Genomic DNA, 22,738 nt, shown 5'->3' with positions numbered 1-22,738 from the left:
TACCAAGTCACGACAGACTCCGATATTCCGGTATTTCCAAGATCTTTCCAACGCACTCCCCTCAAAATTTTCCGTAACACGATAATTCCAGTCTTATGATTCGTCTATATTCGAGACCATAGGTTCGTAAACTGTTGTTAAGTTCAAGTCCCGGAATTGCTCCTAAAGGCCCAGGAGGCGGTTCTACCAGTCTTAAGATATAATAAGTAACTTATCGAGCTCCTCAATAATAATCCTCTGCCGTTATGTAGGGAACTTTTTGACCAAAAGATAGCTCAGTAAAAAGCTAATACCGAGGGTGACTATAGGCAACGTTATAGTGATAATACATCCGATCCTCCAAGCCATAAGCTCGGTTTTAGATAGAAACTCGAAATTCTAAGCAAGGTAGTAAACGCTGCCAAAGACGAGGGATGAGGTCGCTAAGAAGATCGCTATCGAAGAGGATCTAGATCCTATCTAAGTAGCGTTATTAGGAATGCGATTTCCTTTATATAAATCTCGGCGCTTTTTGATATTTGCTACCTTAGTAGGTGAGCAAAACCAGAGCGAAAGCTACCGTATCTTAGGCGTAGACACCCACTCCCCATAAGGTCTATATCGAATATAAGTTAGTACTGAGATATCTTTTGGCTTCCACCAGCTAGCCTAATAGGTTAGAATTGCTATAATAGTAAACGTAACCGTAATAAGCTCGAGTTGTGTAATTAGTAATTTTACTAGTCCACGGCCTACTACATTAAGAATAAGCTATAGAATTTGAGTAACAGTAAGAATCTTAACTAACCAATCTACTTTACTTTTGTCTTGTATACTCGTTCGACCTAGTATTAAGTATTTTAGGGGGTGTCCTTGGCGGCTATCCCACTCATACTCCGGTATCAACTTTGTAGTAGTGAGGACTTTATAGGCCCACCCTGAACTGCCCCTTGCCCAAGGGATTAAGATACTACCCATCTGGGCATAGTAAGAGTAGACAATCGTCCATAATTGTGGGACCTCGTGGACTCGACTTAGAAGTCTGGCCTCTACCTGTTATCCCGTTAGTCTCGTCTCTATATTAAGAACATTCTCCGGCGCCGACTCAGTCGTTACGGCATGTAATACCGTAGTAGCCGAGTTTAACGAAGGTAACTTAAGGTAAAGAGACCGATAGATTATTTTATAGTAGGGCGGGTACTCAACCTTCCAAAAACGGTGCTCGTCGACGGTCAAGCTATAGGGAACTTCGAGGCGTTCAACCGATGTTATCTGATGTCTGATATGGGGTAGGACCTCGCCGAACTGTCGCAGTTCGTCTAGAGCCTGTCGAAGATCGCAGATGGCCTTTGAAAGGATGAACTCGGGGAAAATGATGTTGATCGCCATCCACTTTACGCGACGACAGAGTTTCTGAAATGTGGTGTCTTTGGGACCAGGTAAGTTGAGATGCGTAACCGTCCAAGTGCAAGCAAATATGGTAATAGCGCAACTCCAAACCAGATTGAGGGTCCCCCGAGTACCTGGACCCGCCCTCCATCCGACTGTCTCCTGATTTGTGGTATTGGTTTCGTTGGAAGCCTTGGCATTAATGGCCAGGACAAAGAACAGACACACTCTGGACAGGTTGTGATGGAAGTGAACGTTGGAAAACATGATAATGAAGTGTTGTGATGTCAAGGGGTTGTTTGGATTGAACGTTGATCAGGGACGAGTGTTTCTTAAGGAACTTTTGGTAGGCCGTTGCTTCGTGGCCACTGGCTGCGGTGACTTAAGTACAGAAAGACGTATGCCAAACCCCCAACCTCAAGCTTAGAGGGCTCAAGCCAAAACTACTTATGCATTCAGCCCGACACGGTCAAGCCGATGTTGGGGTGTGACTGCGGCGTCCAGACCAGGCGAAAACACACGTATGGCTGGCTGACTACGGCGGATCGAACAAAGGAAATGCAGTAGATCCCAGGTTAGTTGCCCTTTTGGGCAGTATGCGCAGTCGAGAGTGGGGTAGCTGAGAAACATTGCCAAATGTTACTGGCAACCAGCTGTCATCCCGTACGTAGGTTAAAGATGCATAAGTTGGACCAAGCAGCTTCAGGTACATCCCTAAATTCCAAGTCGTTGAAAATTCGGTCCTTGTCAATGATTTCTTGTATTTCTTCGAGTCTACACTCATCACATTAAACACGAAGTGCTTCTACAAACATTTACCTCTCCTCAGCTGATTCAAACACCTGTTAGTTGAAGCTTGTAATGGCAGTACAGTTTCTATAAATTTGGGTTTCCATCTATTATCGAGGTTCGAGATGATATTTGCTGCAGGAGTAACAATCCTTAGCAATGCAATCGGCTTGAGCCGGTCGACCTGAACCATGACGGACCCCTCAGGGCCGGCCCCACTATTGCGGAAACGCTCCGATGGTGGCATGCGCCGGACCCGCCGTAAATAAAATAAAACAAAATAACAGAAGAAGAAGAAGAAGAAGAAGAAGAAGAAGAAGAAGAAGAAGAAGAAGAAGAAGAAGAAGAAGAAGAAGAAGAAGAAGAAGAAGAAGAAGAAGAAGAAGAAGACAAAAGAAAGATGGAGGGGGAGAATGAGAGAGAGAGAGAGGGCCTGAGAAAGTACCTGACTGGTAATTAATATAAGGTATGAGACGGTGGTAACCTGCATGTAATTGAGATACGAACCGCCGTACTCTCCGTCCAATCTCCGTTCGGACTATGTTTGGTACCGCGATTCAGAACGCCGTATCAGTCCGGCGGCACACCTCAGAACCTCGAGCCAGTCTACCTACTTACTTATTCGCCAGGCATGTGCCACCTTCCCACGTCGGTTGAGGCGCGATTGTCAATTATGATAGAGACTACTCGCAAGGTAATTGCCGCCAAGACTGGGCACTTCCCAACCCAACGGGCATTTTATTCTTTCAAGCTGTATACCTACCTACATTGTGCCCCGAAGGTAGAAAACACATATAGATAGTACACCAAAGTCGACCCTTGGGTTTTCCCGCGGACAGCATCCCAATCGCACAAACATTCCCCGGATTAAAGTCTTTAGTCCCTTTGGCTCAGCTTAACAATTGAAGGTATGAAGGAGGTTAATGGGTTTGGGCTATTCAGGGTGCATCGACTGGCGTATCTCTCTACAGGGGTGAACAACACATGAGGGGGTGCAAGCCGATAGGAGCTGACCACCATCAACGACCAAAGGTCGAGAAACCATTAGGATGGGCACAGCAATTGAGATGGCCAAAACATCACAGAATCCTTAAAAATCTTGACGCATATCATCGTCATCAAAATGATTCTTTTGGAGAGTCTATAATCCTGGCCCCATGTAGTGAATATGCAGAGACCACATGCGCCGTCCGCCCAGATACAGCCAGCCCGCCCAATGCTAAATGGAAATCCTTCACCAACGTCGGGCCATGCTGTGTGTGGCACGACACCCTTTTCGATTGCTCACAAAAAAACAACACCGCTTTTTCTTTGTTTCAGCCAGGCCCGTTTTCGGCTCGTAAAACTCCAACCATATCTAACTGTGGGGGGGAGGGGGGGAATCGGCTCACACAACCCGCGCGCCAGCAGTGTCCCTTGTATCGTCGTGTCTATAATTACAGTTAAGAAAAGAAGACGGAGACTGCCTACAGTGGCAGCCCGCAGTCGATCATTAGCAGGGCGCTCTGCCTATTTACGCCGCCTCGTCTTGGGAGCGGGCGCGGGTTCGGGCGACGGCTCCACGGCCTGTCGCTTCTTGGCCGTCTGCTTCTTTGGTCTCGGAGGCGGCGGCGGCTCCGAGTGGAGATGGCCGAGCTCCTCCATGGCCGTGGAATTCTCCCACGCGAGGCAGCGGTAGTTTGTGGGTTCGGGCGTCGGCTCGTGCTGGCGGCCTCTGGTGCTCATGCGCTTCGAGTCGCGCCTCTTGCCCTTCTTCTCCTTCTCTTCCTTTTCCTTCTCCTCCTCCTGCTGTTGCTGCTCCTCGGGCTCCGCGGCGGCGAGGTACGTCTTGCGGTTCTCCATGTGCTGAACAATCTTGTCCCGGAACGCCACGATCTCTTTCCGAAGTCGCAACTCGTTGAAGCCCCGCGGATCCAGCCACTTGAGGAGCTCATCGACCTGCTCCGGCTCGCTATAGTAGCCCCACTGATGGGCGTTGAAGACGCTGGTGGGGCCCTCTTCCAACTTCTTCCGCTCCGGCACCGTCATAGAAAACTTGGTTTGGTACTCGGCCTGGTACTCGGGGTCGGTGTCAATGTACCCTTGGCGCTCCAGCTCGTCAGGGCCTTGCACCCATATGCAACCGTTGGCGTACTCGGCAGCAGCGGTTGAGCTATCCGGGAGCCCCCCGTACGGCATGCCGTTGCGTTCGAACCAGTAGTACCGGTTCCAGAATCGGTCCTTACCCAAAACACGGGTCCGGCCACAGTCGGCTTCGCGGAGGTCGTTGTCTATCACGGCGATCTCGTCTTCGCACTTTTTGATAAAGTCCTCCTTCTTCTGGATATCCTTGAGGACCTTAAGGAACTGCTTCGACTGCTTGGGTGCCTTTGCGGCTTCGGCAGCCTTTTCTTTCCGCTCGAGCTCCTCCTTACGCTTGCGTTGCCTCTCCGCGGCGCGGTCGTTGGCACGGCGGAAGTTCCTGCGGGGTGCTCCCTCCTCGTCAGAGTCGGCCACTTCGTCCTCGGCGTCGGCGGCGTCAGCTGCCGACTCGTCTGCGTCCGTCATCTTGACATCCTCGTCTGCCTTTGGCTCGGGAGGCGGCGACGGCGGCATGTTGTCGGGGAGCATTATCTTGCGCTGGTCGTTGAGAGCACGCAGTTCCTCGATGCTGTTGGGGGGTCAGTAATGCATTCACCAAAACGTCTAGTATCACCTACGCCTGCTTCCTCTGCCGTTGCCAGTCAATCTTTTCCTTGCGGAAAGCCGTCATTTGCTCGCTGCATTCTTCCATGTAGGTACGCATCGCCTTGGTCTGCGTTGTGAGCATGCAGATGATCTGCAGCGCCTGCACACGGTAGTTGACGTCGAGTCGAGCATAGTGCTCCTGCACCGTCTCTTGGGTGGGGTCCTCGTCGGGGGGACACAGCTGGGCGAGCAAATCCTCGCACTGCTCCTCCATCCTCTCATTTTTGGAGAGCTGGTGCAGCAGACCGACGACGATTCTCTCCCAGCCGCCGTTTTGGAACTTGCGTTTCCTGAGCTCCTCAATCCAGTCGTACTCTTCAAGGAGGTCCTCGGCGCGGTGCTTGATCTCGGGCTCCACATTCTGGCTTTCCTTTTCCGCTGCCCTCGCCTCGGCCAGCAGCCTCTCGGCCTCGGCTTTGGCGAGACTGCTTCGTGTGGCTCTTGCAGGCGGCCGATCGGTTTCCGGGGTCGGCTCCTTGGTCTCCTCCTCATCCTCGTCTTCCTCAGAGTCCTCCTCTTCGTCCTCTAGCTCGGGCAGCTGGACGTTCACCTTGCCGCCGTCTGCCTCGGCGCTCACAATCTGCTTGAGCACCGCACAGTGGATTTCCTCAAACAGCTGGACCTTGGTCTCCTCTGATGCTACAGACATGGCCTCCACAAAGTCGTCAAACGTAAACGAGTCGAGCTTGAAAATTTCGCAGTACACATTCAAGGTGTCCCACGTCTCCAAGAACGAGCCAATCGACTTCATCGACAGCTTGTCGCGTATGCTGGCGTTGCCATTCACGGCCACATCGGAGGCAGTCGGGGGGTCGTTGCAGAGGAACGCCAGGGCGGGTCTGACGACGCCCTCTCTCAGAGGCACCTGGAGATCCTCAATGGGGTACTTTGGCGGTGGCGGCGGCGGCGGCGGCTCGGGCGCAGTCATGGAGTGCGGTAGCGGTTGATTCCGGAAGTTGAGCGGCAGCTGGAAGGGGTTCTTGTGCGGCGGGGCGTGGAAGATGCCGGCCTCGGACGCCATGTTTGGCGAGCCGCTCTGGCCTTGAGGGAACTCTGGCGATTGATGCTTGCCCTTTTGGCTCTTGAATGCGGGCTTCAGCTCGGGTAGCCGCGCAGGGCCGTTCTGGATGGCGCCGTTGACGCCGTTGGTGCCGTTGCCGTCCTGCGTCGGAGTCTGGCTGGCGCGCTTCTGGGCCTGCAGCTGCTTCCTCTCCATCAACTTGGTATCGTAGCGTAGGTGAGGCGGGACCCGGGAATCGATGTGGTACTGTGCCGCCACATCGTGCTTCACGAGCCACGGCGCTCCGTTCCATGCCTCACGCGTCACCGTCTTCTTGATGAAGGAGCGCAGAACCGACTTTGTAAATATTTTGCGATCGCGGAAAATATGGTCGTCGTCGACCACGGCCTCGATCCCGGGGCGTTCCTCCAAGCTGACCGTATAGCGTGTGTAGGGGGCGGTCTGGGTGCCGTCTGGCAATATCTTGCCGCCGAACCGGGTCTTTTCTCGCACGACGCCCTGCAATCTCTCGCTCTCCGCCGTGCTGACGGTCACGGCCTCGCCCGGGTAGTAGTCGGCTCTAAACTCGTCAAACACCAAGTCGACAAGCGCATCGATTCGGGACACCGTTTGGAATTGGACGCGACGCAGGACGGGGCCCTTGAGAGCTTCGGGAAACGCTTGTTCCACCTCCTCGGCACCGGCGAGCTATTGCCATGTCAGCAGGTTTGCGCGGTAGTGGAAGATGGCGGGACGCACTTCGCTCTTGAGTGCTTCGAAAAAAGTCAGGCCTGAGTGTCCTGTGATCTGGCAGATGAAGCGCCGCTACGCGCTGGGGTTAGTCTTGGCCCGTAGCCCCACCTGGCCTGGGACGTACCTGTTTGTAGAAATCCATTCTTCACCGCATTAGCTGAAGCCGAAAAGGAAACAAAAAAGTGACGACAAAAAAAGCTCACCTGGTAAGATAATCCTCATATTGGGCAAAGACCTCGCCGGTCTGTGGGATATGCCAGACCTGGGAGCCTGCATCAGTATTCGTCGCATTATTCGTGAATGTCACTCTGCGAACCTCTGAATTATCATCCTTGACGTCCTTGGGAGCCAGAAACTGCACCGGTTTACGCTTGAAGAGAACCTATACCTCCAGTCAGCGATCTGCGACCCCGGAGAGCGCGTCGGGAGGCCGTACCATGTTGGCGGTTGGCTACAATGGCATGGCCCAAGATTCGAGGATCCGATTGCGCGGTGGGGCTGAAATCCAGCCAACCTTGTCTTCAACCGTACAAGTGGTCCTACAAAACCTCGAGGACCATTTGCTGGGCAAAGGAAACGCGTTGTGGCGGTCTGGCGGGTGTGTTGTGGTCGCGGCCGGAGCGAGCGGAGGCGCGGTCGTGGGTGTCGGGCAGGGGGAGGACGGGTCGGCGGGTGCACTTACACGCGAGACTCGCGGGGGACGCGGTGCGGCTCGCAGATGACGTGTCGGAGATGGCTGTACAAATGACGGTATCGATGGTTCGTGGTTGTGGTCGCGGGTTGGTGAGAAAACGCGCAGCCTGCGAGTCGTGGGTGAAACGACGGGGGAAAAAAACAAAAGGTGGGAAAGGAAGTGGTGAGCCTTGGGGGGGAGGAGGAAAGGAAAGGGAAAAAGAGAAGAAGGGCGCCAGTGAAAAGCGGTCCTGGCCCGCTTGGCCCGTTCGGCCCACGGTGCCTCCGCATCCCATCTCCCAGGCGCCTGCGCACCAGGCCTCCTTACCCTCCTCCACCCGCCACGACTCCGTCCGCCTCGGGAATCCCACAACCGCGTCGGCCACCCGCGAATTTGTACTCGTTGGGCTCGCCATGGCTGGGGCTTTCGATTGAGCACTCAACTAGCCATGAATACCACGATTTGGTCGATTAATGCCGTGATATATCTTGCACGTCTTCCGGTCCTGGCGGGTAGCCTAATTTTCGTTAATTGCCTCCTCGGGGCCAGCTCCGGACGAGCACCGTTCTACCACCACATGACATATAAACGCGATTCAACGTTCCAATACAAACTGCTACATTGTTATGGACTCGTCTACATAATTACAGGTGTGACCGATACGCAGCGCGGCCTGTCGGTCATGATATCAACGCCGGGATGGTCCGCCGTGGCCGCTCCGGGCCTCCGGGCTCCGTGTAAGTGATTTTGGCGCAATTGCCTTGTACCACAGTCAATCACTCAAATTCCGATAGTGCATCGCCCAAACTGTGCACGACAAGTGTCTGTTTTGTTCTTTGGCTTGTTCGTGGTATACAATGGGTTGTGTCCAAATGGCCCACGACCCCCGGTCCCCCTGCTCAGCCGTTAGCTCCAAAATGTAGTTTCCCTCCTGGCAAGGTACTTGTAGTGGAGCCGGTGCTGCTGTCAGCCTCCAGGCACGTGAGACGCAAGTTTTCATTGGCTCCCGCCAGCTAGGCCCCCACGGGACCAAGCGTCTCTTTTAGACCTCCGGCAACTCAGTGGCACTGGCACGCAAGAGTTTCACCGTATTTGTCTCGACTGTAATTCTATGCCTACCTAAGGTAGCAATACCTACATTTTATGACGTGAAATAGACAACCATGAATCCGATCCAGCTACCAACCACGCCTACAGCGCAGTATGAGCTGGTGAACATGAGTGGCAGGAACTCGTATCGCTTCCCAAACACAACCTGGTGGAGCAGCGAGCAGTAGAAAATCAGCGGGATGCTGACGGCAATGTACAACGTGCTGAACCGGTCCAGCAAGAAGAACCTCGCTTTGCGCGAAGCCGGAGCCAAGCGGTCGAACACCATGAGGAACAACACCAGCCAGAAGATGGTGTACACCGTCTTGATTGGAAACTCGGCCGAGGTGAAGAGCAGGGGAAAGAGAGATACGTGGCCGGCAACCGCCAGCGGCCGGAACGCGCCAAGGTAACGACGATCCTTGAGAGCGATCAGGCTGAAGGGAATGATGACCAAGAGAATGGCCTTTTCATGCACATGCCATCCGAAAAGGAACGAAGCATAGCCGCAGAGCGTTACTGCCCCGATGAAGCCATCCCATGTGGGGGGTGCTTGGAAGAAGAGCTTGATCAATGGCAGCACCTGAAAGAAGAGCGTTAGAGCGAAGCAGGTCCGCGGGGTGATCTCTGGCAAGACGGCAAAGGCCGTGTCTCCGACGAGTCCTCTGGTGACGCTGTTGATTGCTTCGGCCTTGACCGGCAGGTTGAGGCGGGGTGCGGCTGCAACGTGTCAGTCTATTGCGTTATTAGTTCTGTGGTGATCAAACGTACCATAGATCAGAACGCGATCGGCAAACGAGTAGAGCGCCCAGATGTTGGGAGCCCAGTAGGCGTGGCAGAGGCCACGCGAGAAGGGAAACAGTCGGCTCATCATCTGGGGGATTTGTTCCAGGGCGGCAAACGGGCCAAAAGCAGCACCAAAGATGGCTGCAATGCCGCCGCCCAGCTTGACGCAGTTGAAGAACTGAATCCTAAAGATGGACTTGGGCGAGAGGCAGTATGCGCGCAGCAAGAACACAAAGTAGGCTGGCGCCAGGTACAGGTAGATGTGCTTCATGCACAACAACGCAGCAAAGACCAATCCGCTGCCCAGCAAGCCCGACTTGGATCTGGCCAGCACGAGTGACAGGATGAGCACACCGTACATGGCACCGTTGTACTGGAAGTGAATGTGGTCAATGATGAGGAGACCGGGCGACAACAGGATGGAGATGGCGGCAGCTTGGGCAGCCCGTCTCGTGGGGCCGGTGGCAGAGTCGATGAACCTGGACCTTAGCTTACAGTCGATGCGGCGGATACACAAGCAAACTTACCGCTGCAGCGCGTAAACGAGAACCAGCTCAGAAATAATGACGGTCCATCGCTGGAAGTAGACCGTCTGCCAGCTATCGTATTCTAGGTTGTAAAGCTTGAGCATGGCCGGGTCGACGAGCTTGGCGACCTGGGACATGGCCCACTCAAAGTAGGCGAAGAAGGGAGGGTAGTCGAGGGTCCATTCTGACGTTTTCTCGTAGTACCATTCTGATATCGGGAGGCTGTTGGTGATGGCGAGCCAGTTGCGGTGGACTTCGAAATCGGTGGATTTGCTGCGCGACGTGTCAGCTGGAGTCTTTCGAGCTGGAGGGGAAGCAACCACATACTAGGCCGGGAAGAGGAGGACTTTGAGTGCGCCGGCGACGAGGGCACACTGCGTGAGGGTTGGATACGATTCGGCCATTGTGGCGCGTTCGAGAACCGGTCAGTAGGTAATCCGCATTGATCTGGGCGGTGCCGTGAGAGCTTCACTGGAGTGGTCAGTGGTCGGGAGGTGGGAGGAATTTCACAGGCCACCTTGGTCGGTGTCGTCAGGGGTCCTGCTCAATGGGAAGGAGCTGCAGCTTGGGGGGTTTTTTTTTTCTGGAGAAGGGGCCATGGGCAGGGATTGACGCTGGGCCCGTGCGATATCGCGGTGAAACCACAGTTGCCGTCTTTTGGAGACGCGACGGGACTCTTTAACGATACGTACTCCCTTACCCCATACAAGCCACATATTCAAAGCCACAATGACAATGGCAAAGAAGCTCCCCGCCACGTCTGCAAGGAACCGAGCAGAAAGTGTCTTTCTTTTCCAGAATCCTTTTCGCATTCCAGCTCGGGCCATGCGAGTCTACACATAAACTGATAATGACCCCCCCTAGTTGAGGTGAGAGTCCCGTGCACTTCGCCTAAACGTAACGGAAAAATACATACTCCATAGACCCGAAGACTACCCATGACCCTAATCCTAGCTAATGACCCGAACCCAAGCCCCACCCTAACCTCTAACCCTAGCCGTTATAGGCTTAGATCGTGCACGGTACTCTCATCTTAACTATATACTTTAACTATATTAGGCTAGAGCCGTGCACGGTACTCTCACCTCAACTAGGGGGGGTCATTATCAGTTTGTCGCATCACTCGGCCATGCAACTTCAGATTGGTGGACCAGGGTCCCTTTATTTTCGCCAGTGTCTCCAGCAAAAGCTCTTGGGCACGCTCTGAGACAGCGAAACGGAATCCAAGCTCGTGGTTTGGAGTCCATCATCACGAGACTTCACGACCTGAGAGATATTGAGATGATGCAGAGGGATACCATCGACCTGCCGCTAGAGCTAATTTGATTGCAGTGCAATTGACTTTCCTCAAGAATCCAACGTTCATAACGCTAAAACGCCCCGTCCAAAAAGGGCAGCCCAGGAGCTTATCCGCATAGCTGGCTGTTACTGCTGCTGCTGCTGCTGTCTTGAACACTTTTTAGTGCCAACCTGTCCTCAACCCACAGACACACACCATCAACCCCTGCTTGGGAGTTTCTCGACTGGGCAGGTTTCCAACCACATTGTTCCCACGCTTTTCTGGATCCCATCGTCGTCTGCACTTTTTTATTTTTCTTACATTCTGCCCGCATTGCAGGACCTTGCATTCCCGTATTTTAATATACAATTGATCGTCCTCGTGGGCATACGGCCGGCTTCGTTGTTGCACTTGATACCCCCCATCTCCACACACACTAGGTAGCTCCCGCGCTGCCTCGAACCACCCACGATGCGTGTGTCGCAAGCTCCCCTGAGCTCGACGCTCGCCCTCTTGCTCGGTGCAAGCTTCACACAAGCTCAATACCTCATCAACGAGCTCAGCTTTGGCTACTCTGGCAGGTAGGACTGCAAACAACCCAACCCCCCCTGGCGCCACCGAGGCTCAGCTAACCTGAACAGCATATCACCAAACAATGACGGCCACGTCCCCAACTTTGTCCTCCAGGGACAACCGAACCAGCCCGAGATCCTCTCCAACAAGATCATCCTGACACCGGTGGCGCCTGGCAACCAGCGCGGCTCCATCTGGAGCACCCAGAAGGTGATGCACCAGAACTTCATCGCCGACATTGACTTCCGAGCCAACGGCCCCGAGCGCGCCGGCGGCAACCTCAACATCTGGCTTACCAACGGCGGCTCTGCCGACGTCGGCATGAGCTCCGCATACACGGCCGGACGCTTCGACGGTCTCGTCCTCGTCGTCGACGGCTACGGCGGCACCGGCGGTATGGTGCGCGGCTTCCTCAACGACCGGTCCACCGACTACAAGGCCCAGAGCGACATTAGCCCCCTTGCCTTTGGCCACTGCCAGTACCACTACCGCAACCTCGGCCGTCCCAGCCAGATCAAGCTGCGCCAGACCGACCGCGCCTTCAAGGTCGAGATTGACGGCCGTCTGTGCTTCGAGAGCGACAAGGTCAAGATCCCCACGGGCTACACCTTTGGTCTGACGGCCGCGAGCGCCGACAACCCAGACTCGTTTGAGATTTTCAAGATGGTCGTCATGTCCGATAGCCTCCACGCCGGGGAGCAGCAGCAGCAGAATCAGGGGCAGCAGCAACAGCAACAGCAGCAGCAGGCACACGAGCAAAAGGCCAACCACGGCCAGCCCAGCAACCCGCGCAGCGGCAACGACGAGTCCATTGACCTCAATGCCATCCCCGACTCCAGCGCCGACACAATCACCTCGTCCAAGGCGCAGTTCGCCGACCTGCACAACCGCCTGCAGTCCGTCAACCACATCCTCGGCACAATCTTCAGCGCCGTCAACAAGTTCGGGCAGCAGGCCGAGAACCGCCACGCCGAGACGTCGCAGCTGCTCGACTCGCTCCCCACCGAGCTGCGCAAGCTCGAAAAGATCAACGACCTCGAGGGCCGCATCAACGGCCTCGAGCGCGAGATCCGCGCCATGCGCACCGACCTGAACCTCCAGATGAAGAACACGGAGCACTCCCTCAAGGGCTACATGGAGGGCCACCACGCCACCCTCTCGTCCAACATTGTCAAGGCCGCCCCCGGTCACGGCAAGCTGATTGCCGTCATCGTCGGGTCCCAGGTCGTCCTCGCCGTCGGATACCTGGTGTACAAGAGGAGGAAGAACTCGATGCCCAAGAAGTACCTGTAAATGGACGTGAGAGGGGTGACGGAAGGTCGCAGACGGCGCGGAGATGCCGTTTGGTACGTGTCGTTGGCTTGCTACGGCTGTGGTGGTCTCGCAGCATCATGACGATGGCCAGTGGTACTCAGATGATTCGCACTTTACCCTCACTTGTATAACAAGTGATGACATGAACGACGGAATATACGCAGAGGCCGTGGCCGGCGGCACTAGACGAGGTGGTGATGGGATGAAGTAAAGATATATAAATACCGAAGCGAAAATGTCTAAAGTTCAACACATGGTCTCGGTCGTTGTAGTGGAATCGTGCCCGCTGATGAGATGGACAAATGGGGTTCTCTGGGATGAATTTAATGCCCGTGATTCGCATGGTCAGTCAATGGGCACGAAGACATCCACGAGGCTTCCAAGCCCAGGTTCCTCATCTGCTGCATTCCCCAAGGGGAGGCTATCTCGGTAGTAAGTCCGCCCTCGCAAACGTCGGCATGGCAAACGGACGCTGCTCCACGCCCCTCCCTGGACCTCCTCTCTAGCCCTGTTGACGATACCAATAATCGTGTTCAATGTTCCCTGCTCGTCATCCTCCACATGTCTGAGACGTTTGAAGAAGCTGAAAGGAGAATATGCTGCTGTTTTATTTTCCCTCCAGACAAGGAGACAAAACATAGGATTTACTTACATCCTCCAAATATAGACGAGCTTCATCTTCCAAGGGCGTATCAAAAAAAAAAAAAAAAGAGGGGAGAGTCTTCGACTCCCAGAGAGCCTACGGCGTCTACACTTGACGCGAACCCCCCCCCCTTTTCATTGAGCCCGCGAAACTCTAACAATCTTAATGATAGCATGATTTCCCAGCTACCGCCAAGGAACCGGACAGATGTACACGAGAACACCGTCGCGCATGTACATATTACTATCTCTATCTACAAAAAAAAAAACCACTTCAACGCTCCCAGCAAAACCAATCAAAAAAAACCAACCCTTCTCCATCATCGTCATCGTCATCACCTCTCACTCCCCAAGAGGCATCTCACGCCTTGCCGTTGATAACCCGCAACAGCTCCTCCCCCTTGGGCGCCCCCGTAGACAGGTTCTCGTACCCGTCGTCCGTGACCAGAATGTCGTCCTCGATACGCACGCCGCCGACGCGGTAGTACCGCTCCAGCACCGCCTTGTTGATGAAGCGGGCGTGGCGCGGGTTGCTGAGGAAGTAGCCCTCAATGTACTCTCTGCAAAAGTAGCTGTGTTTCGTTTGACTAATTAGCAAGGTTCCCGACGTTTCTCAGACCACACCTCGTCTACAAGTCTGGGTAGGCTGAGTGATTCTCGATCCAGAGGGGGGAAGACACTCACATCCCGGGCTCCACCGTCACGATCATGTTCTTGCGCAGGTACTGCCGTCCCCGATACGGCGGCGGCACCGAAGCAGCAGCAGCAGCAGCACCGCCAACACCGGCACCGACGCCCGCCTGCGCCATGGCACTCATCATCTCGGGCGTGATGACCTCCCTCTTGCCGACCCGCCCGCCCGTTCCCTTGTTCAGCAGCAGCAGCCTCTCGCGCCCAGAGACGTCGTGCACCTCCAGCCCGACGTGGTGTCCCAGCCCGTGCGGGAAGAAGGCCGCGACGGTGCCCGCATCCCACACCTCGGCCGGGTCCCCTCGGAGGACGCCCAGCTTCAGCAGGCCTGCCTGCGCGACCCGGCTCGCGTGGACGTGCAGGTCGAAAAACAGCGTCCCGGGACGGATGCGCGCGATGCACTCGTCCTGCATCCTCGCCACGACGTCGTACACGGCCCGGCTCTCGGTCGAGAAGCGCCCGGATATGGGCAGCGTGCGGGTGATGTCGCTCGCGTAGCAGTGCCACTCGCAGCCGGCGTCGAACACGACAACCTCGCGGCCCTCGAGCGGCTCGTCGTTGGCGTCGTAGTGCAGCGTGCTCGCGTTCCTGCCGCTGCCGGCAATGATGGCGTACGACTGCTCCCGGGCGCCCTCGGTGGTGCACCACGCCTGGAAAATGGCCTCAATCTCGCTCTCGTTGCCCAGCTTCAGCAGCCTCTCGGCGACTTTGCGGTGGGCCGCCGCCGACACGGCCGCGGCTTTGCGGATCATGGCGACCTCGTACTCCGTCTTGACGACGCGGGCCTGGTCCGCAGCCGGCTGCAGCGAGGTGGTGTCGACGCGCACCTCGGCGGCCGTCTGGAGCAGGTCGCCGTGCAGCAGCGGCGGCACCTGGTCGGCGTGGAGGACGTAGAGCGTCGAACCGGGCGTCAGATGGCGGTACAGAAACTTGTTGAGCTGCGTCGTGTAGCGCACGTCGTCGACGTCGAGCTGCTTGAGGCATTCCGAAATACCCGGCGTCGAGCCGAACCAGAGGACCTGGCGCGGCTCGACATAGGGGATCCAGAGAATCAAGCGGTCCGACGCCAGCTCGTAGGTCACGGCGCAGTCGGCAAAGTTGGCGCCGCTCAGGTAGTAGAAGCTATTCGCGTGTCAGTACCTGGAGCAGATGTTCAGGGGGCAGTCTGCCATGGGGAGAGACATACTATCGCCGCTGGCGAAAGGCCGGACCCATGTCCGAGTCCTCATAGCTGCGGCTTGGCTCACCGGGCAGGAAAACGAGGCCATCGCTGGCGTTGAGCTCCGCGGCGACCTTGCGGGCGTGGAGTTTAGCTTTTACACAAGATCAGCATCCCCCATGGACAAGACGGACACCACGCCCACGACAGTCGCAGAACGGGTACAATAGACGACTAGACTCCATACGAGGCGACGCCATCCAGGTCTTGTCAAGGTCCCAGCGACGCTTGTCACCGTGACCTGACAGAACAGTGCGTGAATGGTACTAGGGCGCGGGAAGCGTACCGGGAAACTTGGTCGGGATAGGCGCAACCGACACAACCGACTCAACCGGCTCAGCCGACGTCTTGACCTCAATGGACCTTTATTGGCGGCGAAACACCGGTCAGCCAAAAGCGAACATTGGGAGACCAAGATAGAATACGGGGCCCAAGGAAGAGGAAACAAGGACGCTGACGCGCAATGCGACTCCACCTACAGAGCATCAAACTCATCCACCACAACTACATCGTGATCAATGGCGCTCTCCATGGTTCGGGTCACGTTGAGGGGTGTGTGAGTGTGTGTGTGGGCGGTAGGTATTGTTGTCCGGACTTGTCAATAATCGAGGGAGAGGGGCAAGGAAGGGGGGGGGGAGCGGTCTGACGTTGCCTCGCAGTATGATCTTGTTGTTTCTCTTGTCGATTTGGGGATCTTGAACAAGCAAACCCGTGTGTACCTTCTGCACGCAAGGTAAAGTGTAAGGTACAGACAGTAGTTTGATGGTATGTCGTCTGCGGCTAAGAAACGCACGGATTACGAGACACGCCAATTGGAGAACTGTGGCTCGAAATGGGGGTGGCGCTTGCGTGGCGTGGCGGGTTCTTCTACACTTGTTAGTGACAAGGCATCGTAGGCCAAGGCTTCCTTTCAATCCAAAGAGATGGGCCAGCGGTTCACGGGTACCTTGACAACTTGAGTGGTTGGTTCCCCAATGCGCGAAACGCAAATGTTTGTTCGGTTGGAAACGGGGGTGTGCTTCTGCAAAGGCGGACAAGAGGTGAGAGAGAGACAGAGGTTCCAACGTCCGGTGGCCGGGCTTTCGTCTGTCTAGCGCAAAGAGGCTCCGCTTGCTTCGGTGCCTCCGAAGGATGCCATGAGAGCTTACGGGTCACCGCAGGGCAACAACAAGTAACTGGATCTATCGGGTAAAGAGAGAGGGGAGACCTGACAAACGGTTATCCCATGATAGGGCGGGCACGAGCTAGCCTGCTACTACCTTACTCCGTACTAGTCCCGCGTTTCCCCTTCGCTGCGCGAGCATACCTACAGGCTACCGCACTGTCCAAGGAATGGAGAAAGTCGACCTTCAGGGACGCCCGGCCATTCTCGTACCGTGTGAGGCTAAAAGCCCTCTTTCGGTGCCGAAACGGCGTATCTTGGAAGGGTAGGTGAGAGGCAAAGACCCAGCGGTTCCTGCGCCCCGCAGTGAGACTCTGATAAGGATTTAGCGGAGATATCCCGTCTTTGGGCCACCTCACCTCACGATCCTAAGCCCTGTTTGCTTCGCTACTATACTAGCGTCCCGTCGGCCTCCAAAGTGGTCCGTGGAGACGGACGCTGGTGTTTTTTTTTTTTTTTGGTTCCTAATGGGATGACATCCATCTACGGTCTACCTATGGACAGAGGCATCATGAAAGGACTTACAAAAAAAATCACAGCCGCGATCCAGTTACCTCGCAGACAAGTCCTCATTCGGCTTGGTTCGTTCCTGCTGACGGCCCCCATTAGCATCACTCTCCCGAGCGGGCCCCTGGTCGACCCCAACGGTGAAATGTACTCCGTATGGATACCCACCAAACGGTCCCCTTCACGATCCCTATCTCAGTCCAAGGTACCGTGCCAGTCGGGATCATACTGTACAAGCCCACCTCACCTCACCGTCATCGCCCTCTCTCACAACCAACACGAACATACCTCACCGGGTAGAATACCACGAAATATCCAGCACCATACCTTTCCATCAATCAATTCCAGAGCCCTTTCGTACACCAGCACACCTCATCCAACCAATTGGGACCTTGGACATTGAGCTCGTTCCAAGGTAGTAAACGGGGGTTAGGTAGGGAGGAATTGTCTCTCGCATCAGCCCCGTCCGCCAACCGGAACAAGGTGGAGGAGGGGTACCTACCTTCGCATTTGTGCAGAAAAAACAATCGTCACCCTTTCACGTCCAGGAATAATACCTAGGGACCTACCTAGCCTTAGGTCCATAAGGTAGCTTGGCATATTGGGGAGAGCTTACGCCGCGACGCCCCCGCACCGCCGTCCATCGCGCCACGCCTTACGGGATACGGATACTATTCGGCCTGCAAGCCTGCTGCGATGCAAATGCAGATGCGCCTGCAATGCCCTGCACTCCATTCAATGGCGGCTTCACGGCTGCACCCTTACCCTCGCCCCCCTCGGGGGCCGTTTGTGTCGCAAGTGGGTTGGTTGTTCCGTCCCTGGGCTTGGGGGCGTGTGTCGCACTTTTGTCACTCGTTTATCCCGTACCCCACACATTGTCACCACATCTGCAACCCCGTCTTGGTAATTCCATGTCCCATTGTAACGTATGCTAGCTGTAATGACAACTACATACAACTGCTGTGTGAGTGTGCCTACACGCTCTCCTGCGTGTATGCCTCGGGGGCCGTCTCTTTGACCACCCTGAATCCCAAAATCCAGGCTCGTGTGAGCCTCTTCACCAATCCAGACATCCCTTGGTGATGATGCCATGCAAACTTGATCAAATCCATATCAAGTATGACCGGAACGCCTAGATCGATACGGCCGTGTGTCTCCTTTTCCCTCTGGTTCAAAAATCCTCTCTCTCTGTGTAAAAAGTCCCCGCCCAAAATAGATCGCACCCTGAACTAGCAGGGCTCCAAATAAATGCTGGGTATCACTAGAAGCGAAATGGTTGCCTATAGGCCCTGATATCCGTTCCTGCCGAGCATGCCTGCCCAGTTGCTTTGGTAGCCAGTCTCTGCGAGCATTCTCTCGAGCTCCGCGGGCCGCTGCTGCATGTGCGCTCGTCGTGCCTGTTCGATCCGAGCCGCGTCCGGCATGCCAGAGTAGCCCGAGTGCTGCTGGTACATGCTCGATAGGTCGTAGCTAGACTGGTGGTGTGAATGTTGCTGCTGCTGGCTCTGTCCTTGCAGATAGTACGCGGGAGACTGGCCGAGGAGCTGGGTGTCAATGTCGTCGAATGCGCCGGGCATCATGAACGTCTCCTGCGGGCCGCTGACGTTGTTCGTCCCGGGCTTCTGGTATCCCAGTTCCATCATCGGTTGGTTGGGGTAGGCAAACGGATCCTCTGACGGGAACATGAGCGAGTCGAGTTTGCTGATATGGTTCATGTTGTGCGGCGGCGGGAATCCTTGTGGCGGGCGCTGCGTTGAGCTGGCCGACGTGCTCACCGAATCCGGCGTCGCCCGTGACGACATGTCCATCCCGAGGAGGTCCTGGATGTTGCTCGCCAGGGACGGGTCCTGGTATCCTGCCTCGGAGATGGGCACGCCGTCAAAAGACGCACGAAGCGGTACCTGCGCCATCCTTCCGTGCGCCATCACCACGCTCGATGGTCGGCTCAGTTCCTCGGAGCGGCGCTGACCCATGCCCGGCTGCAGGGCCGGGTGCCCGTGAACCGGCATCGAGCTGGCCTTTGGCCCAGGTGCCGAACGCTTCTTGGTAGGGATTGGCCGGGTCTTGGCCTCTTGGAGTCTCTCCGGCAGTTGTTCAAACAAAACCTACCCCAGTTAGTATACTCGCCAGCTAGGACCTTGAAGAGAGACTTACGTTGAGGGCCTCTGTGACCCTGTCGGCCGCCTGGCTCTTGGATTGCAGCTTTGAGACCATGTCTCTGCCTGCAATGGCATCTTCCAATACCTCTGCCGATCCAATCTTTTCCGGGTTCTCAATCGAGTAAAAGACGAGGGAGAGGATGGCAAAGAATTCGGTAAACAGCATAAACCAGTACGGACCGGCCAGCACGTTTTGCTTGCGGATCTCAATGCCAATGTGCACAATGTTGCGCGACACGCTGATGCAGGCTGCGGCGCAGGCGTACGAGAGCTCGTCAATGTTCTTGCCCATACTGAGGCGAGGGGAGACGTAGTGCAGAAACGGGCGGTAGAGGACCAGTTGGACGTGTGCGTAGGCAAACCGCAGCAAATGGCGCACCCTAGACATATGTTAGCCTGGATCAACTATAATGTGGTGTCAAGAAACGCACCGAATAACCTCCACGGGGCCGTCTGGTCTCGGCCTCCACTGCGCAGGCAGGACCTCGTACCACTCTTGCAACTCGGCCTCGATCCTCTTAATGTTGGCGTAGCTGATGAGGTACGTCGCTCCCGGCTTGTCGCCCTTCATTACACTCTGGCCGAGCCCCTTCAAGGGGTAGACAAACTTGAGGATCTTGGCCAAGATTTCCATCAGGCGGGTGTGGGCGTTGAAAGCCTCAAAAAAGGAGAAGGTGCCCGGCGGTGGCGTCAGGATGCCGTCGTTTGTTATGTACTCGTCGTCAATCTCGCTGGGGTACGGCTGGTCAATGTCGTCGGCGTTGAGCATCAGCGGGAACCCGAGCATGGCCGAGACGTAGATATCCATTTGCCGAATAACCCAGAATACTCGCTTCCGCACCTCCTGCTCAATGATGGAAATCTTCTCGTGCTTCAAGTACCTGTGCAGACCTATGCGCAGGGCCGACCGAAGGGCGATTCCAACAAACGCGTAGCAGCCGCTCAGGTTCGAGGTGGCTTGCAGAAAAAGAATCATAAAGAGCAGGGCTTGCAGCGAGGTCAGGTCTCGGCACTCTGTAATGTCCTGCAAGATGCGCCTCGCGGTATCGTAATACTTCATTCTGCGGCATGTTAGTACGGTCCGGGACAGGCTTCCGGGGTTCATACCCTTCGTCGACGGACTCCTTGTAGGCCACGGGGGGCGCATTCTCGTCCAGGTTTCTGTACATGCAGCCCAAGGCCATGACGGCGTAAAGGAGGCCCAGGAACTTGTGTTCTTCCTTGGTGTAGTCGTCGTATGGCTTCTCGTAGATTCGGTCAAACATTTGGTAAAAGGTCGGTACGTGGACGATGCGGATCAGACACGTCGCGCAGTTGAGCGACAGGTAGCAGAGGCTCTTGGCCACGTCTTTCGGGGGGAGCTCCGGAGCGGTGGACATTGTCGAGTCGAACGGGGAGCTGGCTGCGGATGCTGGCGAGTCCAGGTTGATGAGGCCGGCGGGTCTGTCTGGCCGTGGGAGGAAGGGCACCTTTGTGACGGGGCCCATCATGCCTCGAAAGTGCTCCTTCATGCGTCGCAAGAAGACGGCACCGGACGAGACGCCGTGAAAGTCCCAGCCGCCCTTGTCGTCGAGGTCCAGCTGGCCAATGGACTCGATCATGGACAGAAGCTGGGGATCCTCCTTCTCGGGAGCTACAAAGGGGTCGTGCCTGAGCTTGGCACTCTGGATCCTGCTGTGCTCTCTGTTGCGGAACTCTTGCTGGACGGCCGGATCCAGCGTCGGATCAGCCAAGTCGACGTCTGGAATAAACTTGCGCAAAAGAGTCTCTGCGCGCTGCAGGCGGCTCTCCAACGCCTCAATGTACTGGGGCGCAGGGTTCCTCCGCCGATTGGAGGGCTTGTCATAAGTGCATTCTGCGGAAATCAGTCTTTTGCACCGAGACAACAGCATCGAGGAAGGAGGCTCACCGTAGCTATAGACTGAGCAATGGGTGCAAGGCTGCTTGCCATCGCACTTGATTTTCTTGCGCCTGCACTCGTCGCAGGCTCTGGTGACACGGCGACGCTTCTGCACAGGGGCGTTGGATCCAGCTTCGCCGGGCTTTTCGTCCATGTCTGAGCCAGAATGGGCACTTCCACTTGGAGAAGGCGGCTCCTTGACTGGCCAGCCATTGGCAGAAGGGGCTGCGGACTCGTTGTCTGACATGTTGCCAGAAGCGTGGGAGTCTGGAGGTGAGTTGTTGCTGTTGTTTTTGGTTGCGGCCTTGGCAGGCTGAGATGGAGGGCTCATTTTGGCAGTCGACAAAACAGGTCGCCCGTTGGAGCTGTCCTGGGGTAAGCTTCAGGAAGCTGACAATAGTTGCTGTAAGGTAGATGTTGGTGTTGGTTGTGGTGGTGGTGGTGGTGAGCACCCGGTTCTCGGTGTAAGTGCAGTTATGGAGGACGAGCTCTTTGCATATTTGATAGTACAAGGGTCGTGGTCCGATAAGCCAACCCAATCGCTAGGAACGGCTTTCGGACTGATCAAGTCTTGAACATGAGAAGAACGAAACGTGTGCCAAGACTTCGCGGGGGATGGAAGGAAGATAAGTTTAAACAAAAACGGGAAGACCAGAGAGGAGCCGGGGGATCTTTTGCCTCTTTGCTGGGCTCGTCTGGGCAGGCCGCAGCTGGGGGGGTGGAAGGGCCCTTGTTTAAGGCCGAGCAGGGTGCGGTACGAAGCAGCGGTGCAGCAGCGGTGCAGGGCCGCAGACAGAGAAAGAGGAAGAAGGTGTGTGAGAGGCCAGGGCAGGTGTGTAAGTCGCGCGGAAAGCTGAGCGCGAGGAATAGGATGGATTACGTAGCGGGTAGGTAGCGTCTCGGCCGGGGTTGGTTGAGACAGCAGAGTACACGACTCGAGGGTATGGAGAATATGGTCCCGCACGGTGTAAGGTAGTCCCGCAGTCCCAAGTCCCAGTAGCGCGGTCGAAAGATACGTATTCCACACACGGGGCAGGACGCAGGACGTGGGCCACGATCTGGCGGGCAGGCGGGTAGGCCCCTGGTTGTGACGATGGTGGTGGATGGGTGGTGGATGGGTGGTGGATGGTGGATGGTTGATGGTGCTTCTTCTTCTTCTTCTTCATGGTAGAGGAGGGGGTGTCTCTAGGTCACCCAAGTGAAGTCGCGGATAGGGTCAACAAGAGAGGGAACGGAGACAATACGAAACCGTCGCAAAGGGGGATGGGGAAGCTAAGACGAAAAGGCGATAGGAATCGGTACGAGGATGAGGTGGTGGTGGTGGAGGCCGAGGGGGGAAGAGGAGGGGGAAAGGAAGACTCAAGAGAGAGGCATGTACACTATCCGTGGGAAGTACTCCGTACATGGACGATGAACAGGGGCGATCATAAGGCAAACCAAGTAGGCAGGCCAATAAGCCAAGATGGATTAAGGTAAGGCGAGCAGAACAACAAGAGAGAGAGAGCGAGAGAGCAGCACAACTGCAGCAGCAGCAGCAACAACACAAAGTTCGCAACAGCATGGCTTGGGATGGCTTGGTAC

The 22,738-nt window shown here is 55.7% G+C and overlaps 5 protein-coding genes across 5 annotated transcripts; 1 reads left to right on the top strand and 4 right to left on the bottom strand.

The window, feature by feature from the left end:
* Positions 1–3,666: 3,666 nt before the first annotated feature.
* Positions 3,667–7,725, bottom strand: CABS01_08230 (uncharacterized protein; the record flags this gene model as incomplete). The annotated part of the gene is made up of 6 exons (XM_060541592.1): positions 3,667–4,807; positions 4,857–6,592; positions 6,644–6,709; positions 6,762–6,780; positions 6,841–7,019; positions 7,186–7,725. The coding sequence occupies 6 exons, from the start codon at positions 7,723–7,725 to the stop codon at positions 3,667–3,669; spliced, it is 3,681 nt and encodes a 1,226-aa protein (XP_060402396.1).
* A 726-nt stretch (positions 7,726–8,451) lies between these two features.
* CABS01_08229 (dolichyl pyrophosphate Glc1Man9GlcNAc2 alpha-1,3-glucosyltransferase) lies at positions 8,452–10,116 on the bottom strand (the record flags this gene model as incomplete). The annotated part of the gene is made up of 4 exons (XM_060541591.1): positions 8,452–9,119; positions 9,171–9,664; positions 9,713–9,985; positions 10,040–10,116. The coding sequence occupies 4 exons, from the start codon at positions 10,114–10,116 to the stop codon at positions 8,452–8,454; spliced, it is 1,512 nt and encodes a 503-aa protein (XP_060402395.1).
* Positions 10,117–11,462: 1,346 nt separating this feature from the next.
* On the top strand, positions 11,463–12,857 carry CABS01_08228 (legume-like lectin family protein; the record flags this gene model as incomplete). The annotated part of the gene is made up of 2 exons (XM_060541590.1): positions 11,463–11,572; positions 11,633–12,857. 2 exons carry the CDS (start codon positions 11,463–11,465, stop codon positions 12,855–12,857), a joined length of 1,335 nt encoding a protein of 444 aa, XP_060402394.1.
* A 1,024-nt stretch (positions 12,858–13,881) lies between these two features.
* CABS01_08227 (metallopeptidase family M24) lies at positions 13,882–15,961 on the bottom strand (the record flags this gene model as incomplete). The annotated part of the gene is made up of 5 exons (XM_060541589.1): positions 13,882–14,092; positions 14,205–15,332; positions 15,397–15,523; positions 15,716–15,792; positions 15,909–15,961. The coding sequence occupies 5 exons, from the start codon at positions 15,959–15,961 to the stop codon at positions 13,882–13,884; spliced, it is 1,596 nt and encodes a 531-aa protein (XP_060402393.1).
* Positions 15,962–18,378: 2,417 nt separating this feature from the next.
* Positions 18,379–21,488, bottom strand: CABS01_08226 (fungal specific transcription factor; the record flags this gene model as incomplete). Its single annotated transcript, XM_060541588.1, has 5 exons — positions 18,379–19,203; positions 19,253–19,637; positions 19,689–20,318; positions 20,365–21,112; positions 21,167–21,488. The coding sequence occupies 5 exons, from the start codon at positions 21,486–21,488 to the stop codon at positions 18,379–18,381; spliced, it is 2,910 nt and encodes a 969-aa protein (XP_060402392.1).
* Between the last annotated feature and the right edge of the window lie 1,250 nt (positions 21,489–22,738).

The sequence above is a fragment of the Colletotrichum abscissum genome (genome assembly GCF_030869225.1).
Source record: "Colletotrichum abscissum strain IMI 504890 chromosome Unknown Scaffold_18.1, whole genome shotgun sequence".
Classification (NCBI taxonomy): domain Eukaryota; kingdom Fungi; phylum Ascomycota; class Sordariomycetes; order Glomerellales; family Glomerellaceae; genus Colletotrichum; species Colletotrichum abscissum.
This window is presented reverse-complemented; position numbering and strand designations above follow the sequence as displayed.